We start from the raw sequence: 16,968 nt of genomic DNA on the forward strand, positions 1-16,968 counted from the left end.
ATGCACAGAACTGTGAGATATTCTAAACGTTCTTATTGAACTTGTAAAAAAATAAAATCATTTTGCCAAGCAAACATCATTGTTGAATTGTCATTGCGTTGATGTCTTAAGGCTATCCATGTTACAGCACTAGGTTTTGCAGTACCTCACAAGTCATCACAATGAGGAAAAACTCTGGTGGGCTGTAGAGAAGTGAGCCACCTGACATATTCAAACACCACCATTTGTCTTTTAATGAGCCAATGGTTTTTTCTGTCACTGATTGTGGGCTGGAGTGCCTACCATGACATCTCCTCTCATGTGGTTTACCCACTATCACATGAAAAAAACATAATGCAAGTTGCTTGTAATGTACTAAACTTAATTGCAATCCTATCGATTAGGCTTACTTACCATGAATCCAGCCATCACACACAGCATGACCCTGAAGTCTGCTTTACATAATGTTGTTTGATAAAATAAAGCAATTGTGGACTAGTGGGATTACATCAGGAATTGGCTCTGAGCCCTTTCTTATTTGCAATGGTGATGGACAGGTTGACAGACGAGATTAGACAGGAGTCCCCTTGGACTATGATGTTTGCTGATGACATTGTGATCTGTAACAATAGTAGGGAGCAGGTTGAGGAGGCCCTGGAGAGGTGGAGATATGCTCTAGAGAGGAGAGGAATGAAGGTCAGTAGGAACAAGACAGAATACATGTGTGTAAATGAGAGGGAGGTCAGTGGAATGGTGAGGATGCAGGGAGTAGAGTTGGTGAAGGTGGATGAGTTTAAATACTTGGGATCAACAGTACAGAGTAATGGGGATTGTGGAAGAGAGGTGAAAAAGAGAGTGCAGGCAGGGTGGAATGGGTGGAGAAGAGTGTCAGGAGTAATTTGTGACAGACGGATATCAGCAAGAGTGAAAGGGAAGTTCTACAGGACAGTAGTGAGACCGGCTATGTTATATGGGTTGGAGACGGTGGCACTGACCAGAAAGCAGGAGGCAGAGCTGGAGGTGGCAGAGTTAAAGATGCTCATATTTGCAATGGGTGTGACGAGGATGGATAGGATTAAAAATGAGTACATTAGAGGGTCAGCTCAAGTTGGACAGTTGGGAGACAAAGTCAGAGAGGTGAGATTGCATTGGTTTGGACATGTGCAGAGGAGAGATGCTGGGTATAGTGGAAAAGGATGTTAAGGATAGAGCTGCCAGGGAAGAGAAAAAGAGGAAGGCCCAAGCAAAAGTCTATGGATGTGGTGAGAGAAGACATGCAGATGATGGGTGTAACAGAACAAGATGCAGAGGACAGAAAGATATGGAAGAGGACGATCCACTGTGGCAACCCCTAATGGGTGCAGCCGAAAGAAGAAGAAGAAGACATTAGAAATATCAGCAATTGTTGCAAATTGCTTTTTGATCACAGCTGATGGTAAGGATAATGGATGTGCCTGGTGAACATCTTAACTATACTATCCCATACAGATGACATGACAAAGCTTAGGCTGACTATGAGATTCCTGACTGATCAAACAGTTCATGCTGAAAAGCACCCATCGCCAAATAACCTACTGTATGTTAAGTTCCTAGTAAGGGAACAAAGTTTGCATGATTTCTCCATGATGGTCTCTGTAATGTAGGCTCTGATTCAGCACACAACTCCAAGAATATGAATAGAGGAAGTCTGATTTGGCTTATAAGCTAGTCATCATCATTAGCCCAAAAATATCACTGAAAAAAATATCACTGAAAATGTGCTTTAGATAGTCATTGGCGATATCCTCCAAAAGAGCTAACACTGCTATTTGCCAGCTATGTTGTACAATATATACAGCACACCCTTTTTATAGACAGAAGAGCTACACACCAAAAGCAATTGACATTAAGCATATCAATTAAAGGTTTTTATCATCACCGAAGACAGCTGCATTGAGCAAACTTGCCAATTAACTTTGATATAATTTGTTCAAGAACAGTGGAATTTGACTGACGCATCCCTGAATTGCGCAAAGAAATGAGATTTTCTGTTCACTTCATTATCCTGCTGCCTAGAGTTGCGAAAATGCCAGTATCAAAAAAGATTGTGTAGAACTTACAAATAGTTGGAACTTCCGGTAACTTTAAGCCAATTTTCATGCTAAGTTAAAATTTTATATATCCCATCTTTTGAATAAGAAATTGCTTACACATATTTCCAAGTGTAAGCAATTTTATACACGAGGCCCCTGAACTTAGTTATATGACATTTTATTAAAGTGACCTTATTTCTTAATGAAAGTGTGAGCAGAGAGGCCTGCTGGTCTCTATGGAGGTGTGAATGTGGAATATATTGTCAGAACTGCTCTGGTCTGTAGAACATTTAAGCCTACATCATTTACAGAAGTTTTTAACTCGTATCCTTCATTTACACGATTTGACTGCCATTCATGTCAGTCAGAGGTTTTGGGACACACCACAACAAAAGTTACATCAGTGGACCCCAGTGTGTGCGAGAGATACCAACCAATACACAGTCAGCCATAAGTAAGGCTGGTACATTGTGAACACAAGGAAAGAAGAAAGCTGGGTGCTTTGGAATCATGCAAACATGAGACAAGCTCATTTATCCAATGTCTCATGTGTACCATGACAGAATGGAAAAAGGAAAAAGAAGGGCTGAGGCTACAGCTGAACCCAGCATACCTGGTGTGGAGCAGGCACTGGCGTTGTTAGGAAGCACATGAATTGACCATTAAAGTTCACAGAGTTTGAGATACTTTGGAGCTTTGAAACTGTGCTGAAAATTGCAATGCGATAAAGCAACTGCAGTCATTAACTTTCACGAGCTCTATGACTAAAAGCCATGGAGTGTGCCACCAGCCTTAGAATATTGAATTTTTTTAGTAAAATTCTCTTGAATTAATGGTTGTTTTATGGCCTTGTATCCAAAAATTTGAGAAATGGTGATCTGCCTTATAAAAGAACCATACATTCAACAATAAACAGGTCAGAGATTCTTCAGACTAGGTTCATATATTTTTTTTTTTTTTAATATTTTTATTTTATTAATTTTCATTGTAATCATTCCATACAAACAGATCAATTTATAACCCAACAAATTTGAAGACTAATCAAACCCCACCCCTGAGAAGGAGAGCTTAGCTAAAGGAAAATTGCTTTAAGCTTTTTAATAAGACAACATTAGACAAAAGAAGGGGAGAAGTAAATATCTATATAAATAAGAGATGGAGAAGGGAGTTAAATGCAATAATAGTTAATTCTCTTATTCTAAAATAATATTGATTAAATCCTGCCATGTTTTGAAAAAATTTTGTACAGATCCTCTAACTGAAAATTTGATTTTTTCCAATTTCAAATAATATAAAACATCGGTTTCCCACTGACTTATAAGAGGAGAATTAGGATTCTTCCAATTTAACAAAATAAGTCTGCGTGCCAAGAGTGTAGTGAATGCAATCACCGTTTGCTTGTCCTTCTCCAATTCCAGTCCATCTGGAAGGACACCAAACACAGCTGTTAGTGGGTTAGGAGGGATTGTGATACTGAGGCTGTCTGAGAGGCACTTAAAAATTTTTGTCCAAAATGATGTTAGTTTGGTGCAGGCCCAGAACATGTGACCCAGTGAGGCAGGAGCTTGGTTGCAGCTCTTGCAGGTTGGATCCTGGCCTGGAAACATTTTGGACAGTTTTAAGCAAGACAGATGAGCTCGATATATAATTTTTAGTTGAATAATTCTATGCTTTGCGCATATAGAACTCGAGTGAATTCTCTGCTTTGCTACCTTCCACTCCTTTTCTGATATATTGATTAAGAGATCTTCTTCCCAATGTCCTCTTGGATCTTTGAAAGGTAGGGAATCTAATAAGATTTTATATATTGCGGAAATAGTGTTTGTTTCCTCGGAATTAAGCAGTATTTTTTCCAGCATTGTGGAGGGTGCAAGGTGGGGGAAATCGGGCAATTTCTGTTTAACAAAATTTCTAATTTGAAGATAGTAAAAGAAATGTGTAGCTGGGAGGTTAAATTTTGAACATAATTGTTCAAAAGATGTAAATATGTTGTCTATATAAAGATCTCTGAGCATTTTAATCCCAAAACTTTTCCAGGTATTAAAAACTGGATATACTTGCGAAGGTTGAAAGAGGTGGTTCTCTTGCAGAGGTGCCACTGATAAAAGATTTTCCATCTTATAATAATAATAATAATAAATTTTATTTATATTGCACTTTATATTTTAAAATGCTTCCTAATTTGGTTCCATATTCTGAGTGAGTAAAGCACAATTGGGTTATTAGTATATTTGCGATAACTTTCATTTATTGGAGAGCAGAGCAGGGAATATAAAGAAGTACTACAGGATTTTACTTCTATTGCGGACCAAGCCTGTGTATGTTCATTTATTTGTGTCCAGCTTTTTATGGCTTGTATGTTTGCTACCCAGTAATAAAACTGAAAATTAGGTAAAGCCATGCCACCTTCTGCCTGAGGTCTTTGTAGGGTCGCTCTTCGGATATGTGGGTGTTTTGAGTTCCAAATGAATGAGGTTATTATTGAATCTAACTGTTTAAAAAACGATTTATTGATATATATTGAAATGTTTTGAAATAAAAAGAGAAGTTTAGGAAGGATATTCATCTTAACAATGTTAATTCTTCCGGCTAGAGTGAGATGAAGGGTTGACCATCTATGCAAGTCTTGCTTAATTTTTTCCATACAGACGCCAAAATTTTGTTGATAAAGAGCTTTATGTTTACTTGTGATATTTACCCCTAGGTATTTAAACTGATCTGCTATGGTAAAAGGTAGGGTGTCTAATTTAATATTATATGCTTGTGAATTCACTGGAAAGAGTATACTTTTATTCAGATTAATTCTAAGACCAGATATCTTTTGAAATTCTGTTAGTGCTGTTAAAACAACAGGGACAGTGTTTTCTGGGTCCGATATATATAAGACCATATCATCTGCATATAGAGAAATTTTCTGTTCCAGTCCTTCTCTGACAATCCCCTTTATCTGATAAGAATTTCGGCAGTGAACCGCCAGTGGTTCAATAGCGATTGCAAACAACAGTGGCGACAAGGGACATCCTTGTCTGGTACCACGTTCTAGTTTAAAGTAGTCTGAGCAAATGTTATTAATACAAACTGAAGCTTCTGGACTGGTATACAGTAGTTTGATCCAAGCACAAATATTCGGGCCAAACCCAAATTTCTCCAATGCAGTGAAAAGGTAATTCCATTCGATCATGTCAAATGCCTTTTCTGCGTCTAATGATAGTAATATCTCTGGGGTGTTTGATTTTGCTGGTGAATATATAACATTAAACAAGCGTCGGAGATTTGAAGATAGATGTCGGCCTTTAATAAATCCAGTTTGATCTTGTGATATTACCGAGGGCAGCACTTTCTCCATCCTTCTAGCTAGGATTTTTGAGAGTATCTTAACATCATTATTCAGGAGTGAAATTGGTCTATATAATGCACATTGTAACAAGTCCTTATTTTGTTTAGGAAAGACGGTGATTAATGCTTGTCGAAATGTTTGAGGTAGTATTTGGTGGTCTTTAGCTTCTGTAAATGTTGCCAATAAGAGTGGAGCTAGCTGAGTGGAGAATTTCTTATAAAACTCTACGGGGTAACCATCAGGGCCTGATGATTTCCCGCTTTGTAGTGACTTTATAGCATCTAGTAATTCTGACTAGGTTCATATTAAGAAACTATAAGAAAGAAGTCAAAACTTCTGATGTCTAAATGTATACGTGTTATGGGGTACAAAATCTGTACATTTTGGTTTAATTTTCCATTATATTTTGTTTGAGACAAGACAATAGATGAACTACATTTAGGACAAATCAAAGCAGGTTTTCTTCCCTTACATCTCACTTTTAAAACAGCTGTCCCAACATAGAAAGGAAGACATGCTGGTCGCTCAATTACTTTATAACTTTATAACCTGGGAAAGGAAGATTGAGCCATGCCTCAGGCTATTGATTACTTTATGGATGTACATTTGGAACAACAATTTGGTTTACAGCCTGGAAAGGAGGACATGAGGCAGTATCAAAAAACTTTGTTAACTAGGAAAAGATAGATTAAAGAGTTTGAGCAAAATTCATCCATCATATTGACAGCCAACCAATCAGGTGCATGCAACATTCATGTGTTGTGAGACCACGGTATGAAACTTTAGAATAAATATGCCTCGTCTGAGCAGTGAGTAGGGAAATAAGGACGTAAGGAAGTAAGGAAGGAGGGAGGAAAAAAGAACGAACGAAGACGTCAATGGTCATCAGAAAAGCATCATGAACATCGATTGCTAAATCAAACGCCACCCTGGGACATTCATCCTTGTCATCTTAGGTAGAATGCCCAAAGGGGACTGGGCGGTCTCGTGGCCTGGAACCCCTACAGATTTTATTTTTTTCTCCAGCCTTCTGGAGTTTTTTTTTTGTTTTTTCTGTCCACCCTGGCCATCGGACCTTACTCCTTTCTATGTTAACTAATGTTGTCTTATTTTAATTTCTTATTTGTCTTTTATTCTTCTTTTCTTCATTATGTAAAGCACTTTGAGCTACTTTTTGTATGAAAATGTGCTATATAAATAAATGTTGTTGTTCTTGTTGTTATCTGTACTTTTTTTTCATAAGCTTTTTCAGACTTTTCTATCAGTCCTATTTTCTATTATTCTTTGTTCCAGTGGTATTATTATTATTATTGTAATAAATACCATGCTGCTTTTAACTTTCTATGCTTTGTCTTAATGTCTGTAGAGTGATTGAAATAATAAGTTAGATTTCTTTGAGCACCTAGTGCAGCCAGAGATTTGCCATTATAGTACCTCTGTGCTGCGAGGTTTATTAAGGCTGCGATTGAGACCTCCACTCAATAGTAGGGAACAGTACGTAAAGAAGGTATTCTTGGCTGATAAATGGCCTATAGTCAAGAGTGCTGAGTCTTTGTATGTTTAAATGTATTCTTGTAGACCAAAAGTAATATTTAGGTCTGAGATATCATTAAAACATCATATGTTGTTCGAGCCGATAATAAGTAAGTCAATTGAAGTGCTGAGTGACAGACTGTGTTATGCCTAAAGCACTTGTGTGGTTTAAAGTGCTAAAGGTTAATCAGCGTGTGTGTGTCATTCATGGGGCACTGTTGTGGTTAGGGTCTGTGTGTATGCGTATAGCTATGTATGTGTGTGTTCATCTTAAAGTGCAACAGTAGACCAACCTGATAATGAACTTGACGAGAACATTTACCCTTGAGGGAAAACAAGTAAAGGGTAAGTAGAGGGAAATACTACGATAATACAATATGTATAAGCAATTCCATTGGCTGAATGTTTTGCGTGTCTATTATTATACTCTGTTAATTTCCAAGCATCTCTCTGACCTAAGTTATCTTTAATTTATAAAAATTTCCCTCTATCTTACTGGGTTACATTGTTCTGCATTTTTAAATTGGTTGATACATTTGTATTTTTGGATAATATACTATTATTCACATGCTACTGTACATAATGCTGTGGTGGTGTCATGTATTGTACGAGGTCTGTCTATTAAATTAAGAGACTGACACATTAATTACTTCACAGAAAGTGCTGTGTGAGAAGGAGCATTGTCCTGATGAAGAATGAAACAATTTTTCCACAGTTCTGGCCATTTTTTTGGACACTTTCTCTCAGCTTTGTCAAAACCTCTTGATAATAATACTGGTTCACTGTTGTGCTTTCTGAAGCCCATTCTGGAAAAAATCTGCCCTTTGTGTCAAGAAACATGATGAGCATGGCTTTGAATTTGGAGTTGCCTTGATACACTTTTTTCATTCTTGGTGATGACGGTGTTTTCCAGTGTATTGACTGTTATTTTGTTTCAGGATCATACTGGAAGATCCAGGTTTCGTCACAAGTGATGACTTCTTAAAAAAGGTTTGGGTCTGCCTTAACTTGCTGTAGAATGTCAGCCCAAACTTCCTCTTTTTGCTTTGGTGTGAGAACCCTAGGGACCACCTTGGCATAACTTTTTTCATGTTGAGATTCTCACGTAGTGTATTTGTCAATGTTTATGGTTTCAGCTATCATTCGGTAACTGAGTCGGTGGTCTTTTCAAACTATCTGGCTAATATTTTCTACATTTTCTTTGGTTCTTGAAGTGGAAGGTCGTCCAGGGTACTCATTGTCTTCCATGTTCTCATGTCCTTCACTGAATCTTTTGTGCCACTCAAACACACACACATGAGACATACAGTCTTCCCCGTAGGCCTCAGTAAGCATTTGAAAAGATTCCGTTAGTGTTTTGATGAATTTTACTAAAAATTTCAAACTGACACTTTGCTCAACTTTTAGACTTAGCATGATTCCAGCACACAAGGGGAAACACAGTTGCATAAAACGGTGACTGACAATCAGCTTAACAGCAGAGAGTGTTGTTGTTTGTTGTACAGGTTTGGACCGGTTTAAACCTGCATGGCAAGTGCTCATAATCAGTTCTCACTGCTTTGTTTAAGAGATAGAAACACAGTCTTGTTATTTAATAGACAGACCTCATATATTGTGCTGTTACTTTTGTTATGTGTATGGATGTAACACTATCAGAAAACACAAGCAACTTTTTTACCTGGCAATAATGTTCAAATTCAAGTTGAAGAGCTCTCTAGATTACATGTATTACCTACAAATTTGTTTGTCAAGCAAGTTTCAAATTCCATGGCAACCATACACATGCTGCTAGAAGTCACACATTATGAAGATGGACCATTCATGTTTTAATAATTTTCTTCACAAACTGAACTTTGCTTGCCCAAAATGGATTTAAATATTGTAACACTAGATTGCACTATATCAGCGCTTAACCCGACACACAGACACTGACAACACATTTTAAAAACACCAAGAAGTTGTTTTTATTTCTTCATTTTCTATAGTGCTCCTCAAGCACCAGAACCACAAATACACAGGTAAATAAATACATTAATCATTACAATTTTCTCCTCTACACCTCCCAACAAGTTCTGTCCTCTACCTCCCAACTCCAGCTCACTTACTGGGTCTCCAACAGTCCTTTAAATAGTCCTTGACCCGGAAGTGCTTCTACTCTTCCGTCCATGTGACTTGCAGGCACTTCCGGGTCAGATGGAGAATTAAAGTTCTTTAATCAGCCCAGAAGTACTTCAGGGCTCCTGTCCATGTGACTTCCTAGTACTTCCAGGCTATGGATGAGGTATGGCTCCTCTGGTCCTCTCACAGCTCCTCCTAGAGGCACCCACAGTACCCAACAGGGCTGAGCAACCGAAGTCCAAGTCCCAAGATGCCCTGTGGGAATCCGGGCACCGTTACACTCCAGGGGAGATGCCATCTAGCATTTTGGGGGAGGTAGTATCCTTGAAAATCTGCCTTCCCCCATCCTTCCATCGCAGGGGCATCCCAGCAGGGTTGAGCTGCCGGCCTTCTCTTATAATATATGTTTCTATTGATGGTTATTTTGTAACTGGTCAACAATGGAACATAGAAAAGCTGGTGCCTAACTTCTATTTTTAAGATGTGGCGGCTCACCAACCATCCATAAATAACACAATCACCATTTTTCAAAGATCTGGAAATATTTCCAGAATAAAAAAATATGGATACAGAGGTTTCTGCCCTGACCTTACTTTATACCTTCACTGGGATATCACTAAGGCTAGCGACTTTGGCTGGTCCACAAAAAGTTGTCTATAGTTGATAAGTATGGACCAGGCTCTGTATTTAGGGTGCAAAAGACTCATAACTCCTAAGCAAATAGAAACTATGTTCTCCTCACACCGTGGTTCTTTACAAAAGAAATGCAAACATATGGACACTTTTACTGCATTGGCAGTAACAAGCATGCAAAAAACAATCCCTGAATGCCTAAACCTCTAACTGGAAATACTGCAACCTGGGATGTGTAACTAATCAGTTAGTAACAAGTGTAATCAGTTAGTAATCAGTGTGTGCCATCACAAACCAGTTTATTAAGAAAATGGTATTACAGTACAGGATCATACTTCCAGAGTAACATAAAGGGTGTCTGGAATGGACTGGGTACAATTACTGGACTCAAGCAATCCAGGGCTCAGGTGCCAGTAGGGGATATAGACAAAGTTAATGCCCTGAACCAGTTTTTAATAGATTTTCCATTCCACTGCCTCCTTCTCCCAGTGACCAGTCTCCCCAAATCATTCCTACTACATCAACGACTACTACCATGTCAACTGGAATGGCTAGTTACAAGTCCACCTCTGACTATCAGTGCGGAATGTCCACAGCTGAAGTAAGGAAACAACTGAGGAAGCTACACACAGGAAAAGCTGCAGAACCAGATGGAGTCAGTCTTCAAGTTCTTAAGGCCTGCGCTGACCAATTTTGTGGTGTCCGCTGTCACCTGTTCAGTCTGTCCCTCAGGCTTCAGAAAGTGGCAGTGCTGTGGAAAACACCCTACATTGTTCCTATTCCAAAGCAGGCAGGTGCCTACTCACCTAATGACTGCAGACCAGTGGCACTTAGGTATAATATCATAAAGACCTTTTGAGAGACTGGTCCTGGGCTATATGAGTCCTATTGTGGTAGACCACCCAGAACCACTGAAGTTTGCCTATTAGACAAAGATTGAAGTGGAGGTTACAATTGTCTATCTGCTCTAGAAGGCTTATTCTCAAATGGGAAAAGCTGGTAGCACTGTAAGGATTGTGTTTTTTGATTTCTCCAGTGCATTCAATAACAACAAAGTCATGTCACTTAAAGATACTCTCAGATGATTCTGCACTTATGGGATGTATTAATAAGGGAGCGACAGAGTGCAGGATTCATTTGGTGAATTTTGGTTATTGATTCAAAGAGAATTGTCTGCATCTTAACATCAGCAAAACCAAGGAACTGGTTATTGATTTTTGCTGCACCTCTATGTCTAATCATTATTCATGAAGGGGATGTATTGGTGGTCCAGCTCTACAAGTAATTTGGAGTCCTCATTAATGACAGGTTGCACTGATCTCTAAACACAGTGGACCTATAAAAGAAAGGCCAAGAGCTCACTCATTTTCCTTAGGAGACTGCATTCCTTTAAAGCTGAGACATCCTTCACATCTTCTACAACTCTGTGTTGGCCAATGTGATTTTTCTACACTGACATGCTGGGCTGGTAACATCACTTCAACAGAGGCCCACCGAATCAACAAGCTAATTAAAAGGGCAGGCTCAGTTATGGTACACACTCTAGACCCCTTAGAAATCATAGCAAATGAGAGAGTTTTAAATATTAATAGTCAAAGTGAGATATATAAATCAAACACAAAACTGGTTTGCATGTAAACCAACACTGTAAAAAATGCACAGTCAGTTTAACTTACAAAATGTAGTTCATTTGGAAATATAGTTTAACTGGGTTTATTCAAGTCAAATAAAGTTTTTGATTGAAATTAACATAACTGAGGTGAAACAGTCTGAAACATTAAGGTTTACTAAAGAAGTATTTGAATTTTGCCTAATCTAATTTTTGGCAAACCAAACTTTCTCTACAATGCAACATTAGATTTTTAGATTAATTGCAACCTAAACATTCTAGATGTATCAAAATTTCAATTTGTAACTGGATTTATCCAAATATTCCATTTCATGTAGTGGCAACCAACTATGTACTTGAAAAGTACAAAATTAGTATGATCCACAAAACAGAAATAATGACAATGTATTGCTTTAAAAATAATGTCATTTTATTAAAGCAAGGTCATGTTTATCGTTAACAAAACATCAATATTTTCAGACTGGCCAACTTGTAACAAAATAAGACAAAAAGTATAACGCTAAGGTCACTCACTTGTAATATTAATATAATTAATAACACTCATCCATTTTCTTATGTAAAATACTATATTAAGTGCAAGGTTTCTCTAGTGCATTGTCCTTCATAGTCTTGATTGTTGAGGTAAAATGGTGACGAATCACAACATCCTCCTGATGAAACTTTGATGACATGTGTAGTCTCGTGATGAAGGGGAATAATAACTTTGACATTTTTTTTTGTTTAAAGTGAACAAACTTAGTTAAAACAACATGATTTTGTTTAATGTTGTATAAACCTTACTATATTTAGTTAATAAAAGTCAATTAATTAAAAAGTCATGCTGAAAGGTACTTCTCCTGGCTTAAAATGAAAGCTCCAAAGTAGGATGAAACTGATCATTAAGTATTGTGTCTTGCCTTATTAGAAGATGAATGCCTGTGAGCAATGCAAATTCAAACTATTATGGAACCATAAGAACTTTTTACTATTGCACTCAAGCTCAGGCATTCATTTTCATAGAATTATTTACAATCATAATGGAATATACACTTCTTTTCAAAAGTAAGAAAATAAACATTATTGTACAAAGTTATTTAAAATTGAATATATAATGTGTCATATGTTTCATGTTGTATAAGAATAATGTCACTTGGTTGATGCTGTTTTAATACACAGTCCCTTCATCCTTTAAAAGATATTGAGAAGGAATTTGGTGGCAGCTGGTTCTGAAGAAGACTGCTTAACTGCAAGAAAAAGAGAATTGTATGCATTTATATTTATATATTTATAAACACATATGAATACATACACTTTCAAATAATTAAATGCTCTAAAGAATTCTTCTCAATTTAGCACACGGAATTTGGAACAGTGGGAAACGTATAGGTTTTAATGGTACAACTTTCAATAATGCATATATTCCGAGGGAAGGTAATGGGTTTCAGATATTTACAGGTGTCAAAACCATTTACTTTTAAACTTTCAACCCTGCTACTCTGTCCTTGTTAAAAAAAAGTTTTAAATGTAACATCTGGCACCAACCTTATAAACTGCATTGGAATGAGAGTCATATGTATAATTTGTATAACTTTGCCATCTCAAATTACATTAGTACATTTTACTTATACCATATTATCCAGATGGTACCCTATATAAGAAGATTCCACTCAGAGTTGGTCAGTCTGATATAGTTTAGAATACTTTACCAATAGAAATTCACCAGCTAACACTTTAGAACAATTTAAACAAACATTATTAAAATGGCTTTTCGTAGCTACATTTTAGTTTGTATCCCTATTAGTCTATATGGGCATTGAATTATCATTTTCCTCTGGGTTCTGCAATTCTGTACTAATCTGTACCATTCTCTTCTGTCTTTTCCGGTTCTTCTGTGGTGGTGATCTGAGCCACCACCACCTGATCAAGGTAACCATGCTTCCACCGACATTTATGGATTTAATGGTGGGTGTCCCAGATGTCCACATGACCATCATCATCAAATTCTTCCATGTGAAGCCAGAAAACCATGTGGACTGATTTAGAACATCTACTGTATGTTAGGTAGAATGCCCAGTAGGAACTAGGCAGTCTTTTGGCCCTGGAACCCCTACAGATTTTGTTTTTTGTTTTTCTTTTTTTTTCTCCAGCCTAACTGGAGTTTTTTTTTCTGTTCTCCTGGCCATCCAACCTTACCTTTTTCTTTGTTACATACTGTATAATATCATTGCCTAATTTTGTTTTTTATGTTTCATATTAGCTTCCTTTTTATTTCATCTTGTAAAGCACTTTGATCTACACTGTTTGCATGAAAAAGTGCTATATACTTATATAAATGAATGTTGTTGTTGTTGGTTGTGACAAAAGTTCCAATAATTGACTATAATGCCATCGTAACTTTGAATGTGTATGACTCCAAACAGTTTCTTGCCACAAAAGATACTTTATGATTATGGTTCCAGGAATACCTAGAATAGCTTCATTAAGATATTACTAACATCAAGCCAGAACAAAAAAAAAATGGCAAAGGAATTTAGCTCACTATGGGCTTCAGTCAACTATGTAGTGGAGAGCCAAGTTGCTGTAATATGCTCCAAATTCACTGAGGTACATGACATAAAAGGAAGGAGCAAAGTCTGTTTAGTCAGCTAATGGGAAAATGCTAAAAATGGAAGTCACCTTCACATTATTTAAATAATTATGGCCAATTACATTCCTTCTTCTCTTGAAGTTTGCACAAGTGATTAAATAATGCCATATAGTGTGTGCTGGCATCAGTTCCACAAGACCAAGACTGCCAATAATGAAGCTCCTTTACTACTTGAATAACCAGATAGTATTCTGGTGACAATGATTTTATTCTTTCCTCTTCTAGTCTTCTGAGACTGCAAAATCAAGGAACCTGACAGGGCCTGCAGTCAAAAAGGGTTGTAAACTTGGCATTCAATCATTCCTTTTATATTTTGTGCATCTCAAGCATTCAGAAGTTTTTTCTTTAACAATCTGATGCAGGTTGTAGAGGTCATATACTACACAGGAATTTTCTGTCCTTAACATTGCTGCAGCTTTCTCCAATAACCCATATTGTAATGGAGAGTTCCTATAACTTCTGCTCCTCTTGGCTTGACTTCCCTTCTCAACATGGCTGCCGTGTTCTTCCTGTCTTGGTATGTTTAGGTATAAGGGTAGGAGAGGACAGGGGAGGACTGGGGTATTTTTCACTTCTGTCTCCAGACAGAAGGGTTGGCATATAGTATGGGGTGCTGGGCTATCTGCTTGTGCTTTTTTTTACTTTTTTCTCCTTTGTTTAGGGAGAGTTTATTGGGTAATTCTGTGGGGGGGGGGGGTCCCTGTAAGCAATGCTTTGTGCTGCTGCAGTAGGGTGGGGATCATGGTGGCATGCTCACAGGTGGTGCAGTGGTAGTGCTGCTGATTTGCAGTAAGGAGATTGTGGGTTCGCTTCCCGGGTCCTCCCTGTGTGGAGAGCGCTTTGAGTAGTGAGAAAAGCACTATATAAATGTAAAGAATTATTATTTTTATGCTCATTTCATCTGTCGCTCTTTGATTTTCATATTCTTTGCCTCTTTCACACCCCCTCTTTGTCACTGCTATATCTTCCCAATGGTGCTCTTAAAAGTTAATTACTTGGAGCATAAGTTGTGTCAGACTCAAAATCAAAATATTCAGTGACTTTCCAGGGAACAAAACAGTTAGCGTTGCTTTCTTGAAAGAATCCTAAACTAAACTACTATAAATCCAAGCCTTTGAAATTAATAAGTGTTTGTACAGTACTACTCTCAACGTTTCTCTGAAAATTCCAAAACTTCTCTTCGTGATTTTAATTGTTTCCTCAAAGGTCTGGACCTTTGGGGCTCACCTAAGCAGAGACCTCTAAACTACACTCTGCTCTATCTATGTCAGAACTTAAAAGAATGTCCTAGCTTCTCTGAGGAAAGAGGAGTCACCAGGTCCAGATTTCATTTCTTTTGAAGTTTGGTCTTATTTTGGAAGCATCTTTCTAACCCATTTTTTCAAAGCTTAAAATATGCAATTTCTTCCGCTAAACTGAATCCTTTAATCAATATGGGGAAAATATATTAGTGACTGCTCAAGTCATTGCTCAATCACGTTAATGAAAATGGATACCAAATTTCTTTATCAACATGTTTAAAACCCTATACTCCTCCCCTTCAGCAGTCAAACTCAGTTAGTGACCTCTTCCAAACCTTTTTTCCAACCTGTCTCTTACATATCCAGCTACTTGAGATCAAAGGCAACGTAAACAGTAAATATCAATGTCAAACTAAAACTAACAGGAATATGCCTTTATAATGCTCAATGTCAATTTATCTTTGGCCAAGTCATAGGTTTATATTTCTTTTTAATAATTCTGGTGTGTATTTGAGGGATGAAGCTATTGTTTTGTTATAGTATCTATTTATTTACTTATTTATTACATTTGTGTATACAGCTAAATTTCTCTCTTGAGACAAATCTCTCTAACAAATTATTCTCGTTCTGTAAATAGCGCACAAAGATTTTAAATTACATTTTAATGTTAACCTAAAATGATGTATTCTATCTGTCCCTGCTCTTCAAGAAAGGTGTACCTTTGTTCTGAACTGAGCTTCTATATTTTTTTCTGCACCTTTCAGTGTGTATTTACTATTTAGTCAATCAAGAGTGGCATGTGCACTGATTTAAAGGGATATTTCTCATACAAAATGGTTTTAATGGGTTATTTACAGATCATAAGATATTTAAACCTTTGAAAGGTATAAATAAGAAAACACCTGATTAAACATGGAGGCATTAAAGAATTCTCAAATCATCAATTTGCATTAGGCACTTTATTTGTCCCAGGGGGGGAATTTAGCATTTTAGAGCAGCTCAATAAATAATTATAACAAACAACAACAACCCCCCTCAAATATACACAAGAATTACAAAAAGAAGAAATCTTCGGAATAGGCCAAAGATAAAAAGAGCAGTCGCAGTGAGGCTTTATATCAGCAATACTGCTGTTGGTATAAAGGAGTCTCAGTAGTGTTTCTTGAACAAATCTGCCAAATAATTTATTGGATGAAAGTACTCAATGCTAGTGTATCAGAAAGAGGATATCCAGCATTATTTACAAGGTTCATCAGTTTTGTTTTCATTCTCTCTTTTGCTGCTACCTCCAGATAGTCGTGATTGCTTTGTTATAGTACAAATGCAGAAAAATACCTTGACTTTTAGAATTGAATTAACCACAGAATATTAACAAGACTGCGGTGGGCTGGTGCCCTGCCCGGGGTTTGTCTCCTGCCTTGCACCCTTTGTTGGCTGGGATTGGCTCCAGCAGACCCCCGTGACCCTGTAGTTCGGATATAGCTGGTTGGATAATGGATGGATGGATATTAACAAGATCTATTTCCAAAGATGCAGGAAATGTGAGGTTTGTAAAAATATGGACTGCACAAACCACACTGACTGGGTTATCTTTCGGGAATCCATTATCAAGTATTTTGAATTACTTACAAATTAAACTGACATGGACTTCAACTGAAAAAAATCACTATACGCTGATCATATATCAGAAACACAACTATCCTAGCCATAAGTCCTTAACATATTCATAGAATTTCAAAAGACAGCTGGATTCAAAGTAAACTTGAATTAAAGTCTATTTTTTCCGGGTGAACAGTCCA

The 16,968-nt window shown here is 37.3% G+C and overlaps 1 protein-coding gene across 1 annotated transcript in view; it reads right to left on the bottom strand.

The window, feature by feature from the left end:
- Positions 1 to 12,117: 12,117 nt before the first annotated feature.
- LOC114645459 (receptor-type tyrosine-protein phosphatase eta-like) overlaps positions 12,118 to 16,968 on the bottom strand; it is a 104,345-nt gene continuing 99,494 nt past the window's right edge. Inside the window, exon 15 of the mRNA XM_051922877.1 lies at positions 12,118 to 12,525. Within this exon, the coding sequence (XP_051778837.1) occupies positions 12,463 to 12,525 (63 nt within the window). The 3' untranslated portion in view covers positions 12,118 to 12,462. The remainder of the gene's footprint in view (positions 12,526 to 16,968) is intronic.

The sequence above is a fragment of the Erpetoichthys calabaricus genome, chromosome 2 (assembly GCF_900747795.2).
Source record: "Erpetoichthys calabaricus chromosome 2, fErpCal1.3, whole genome shotgun sequence".
Lineage (NCBI taxonomy): Eukaryota > Metazoa > Chordata > Cladistia > Polypteriformes > Polypteridae > Erpetoichthys > Erpetoichthys calabaricus.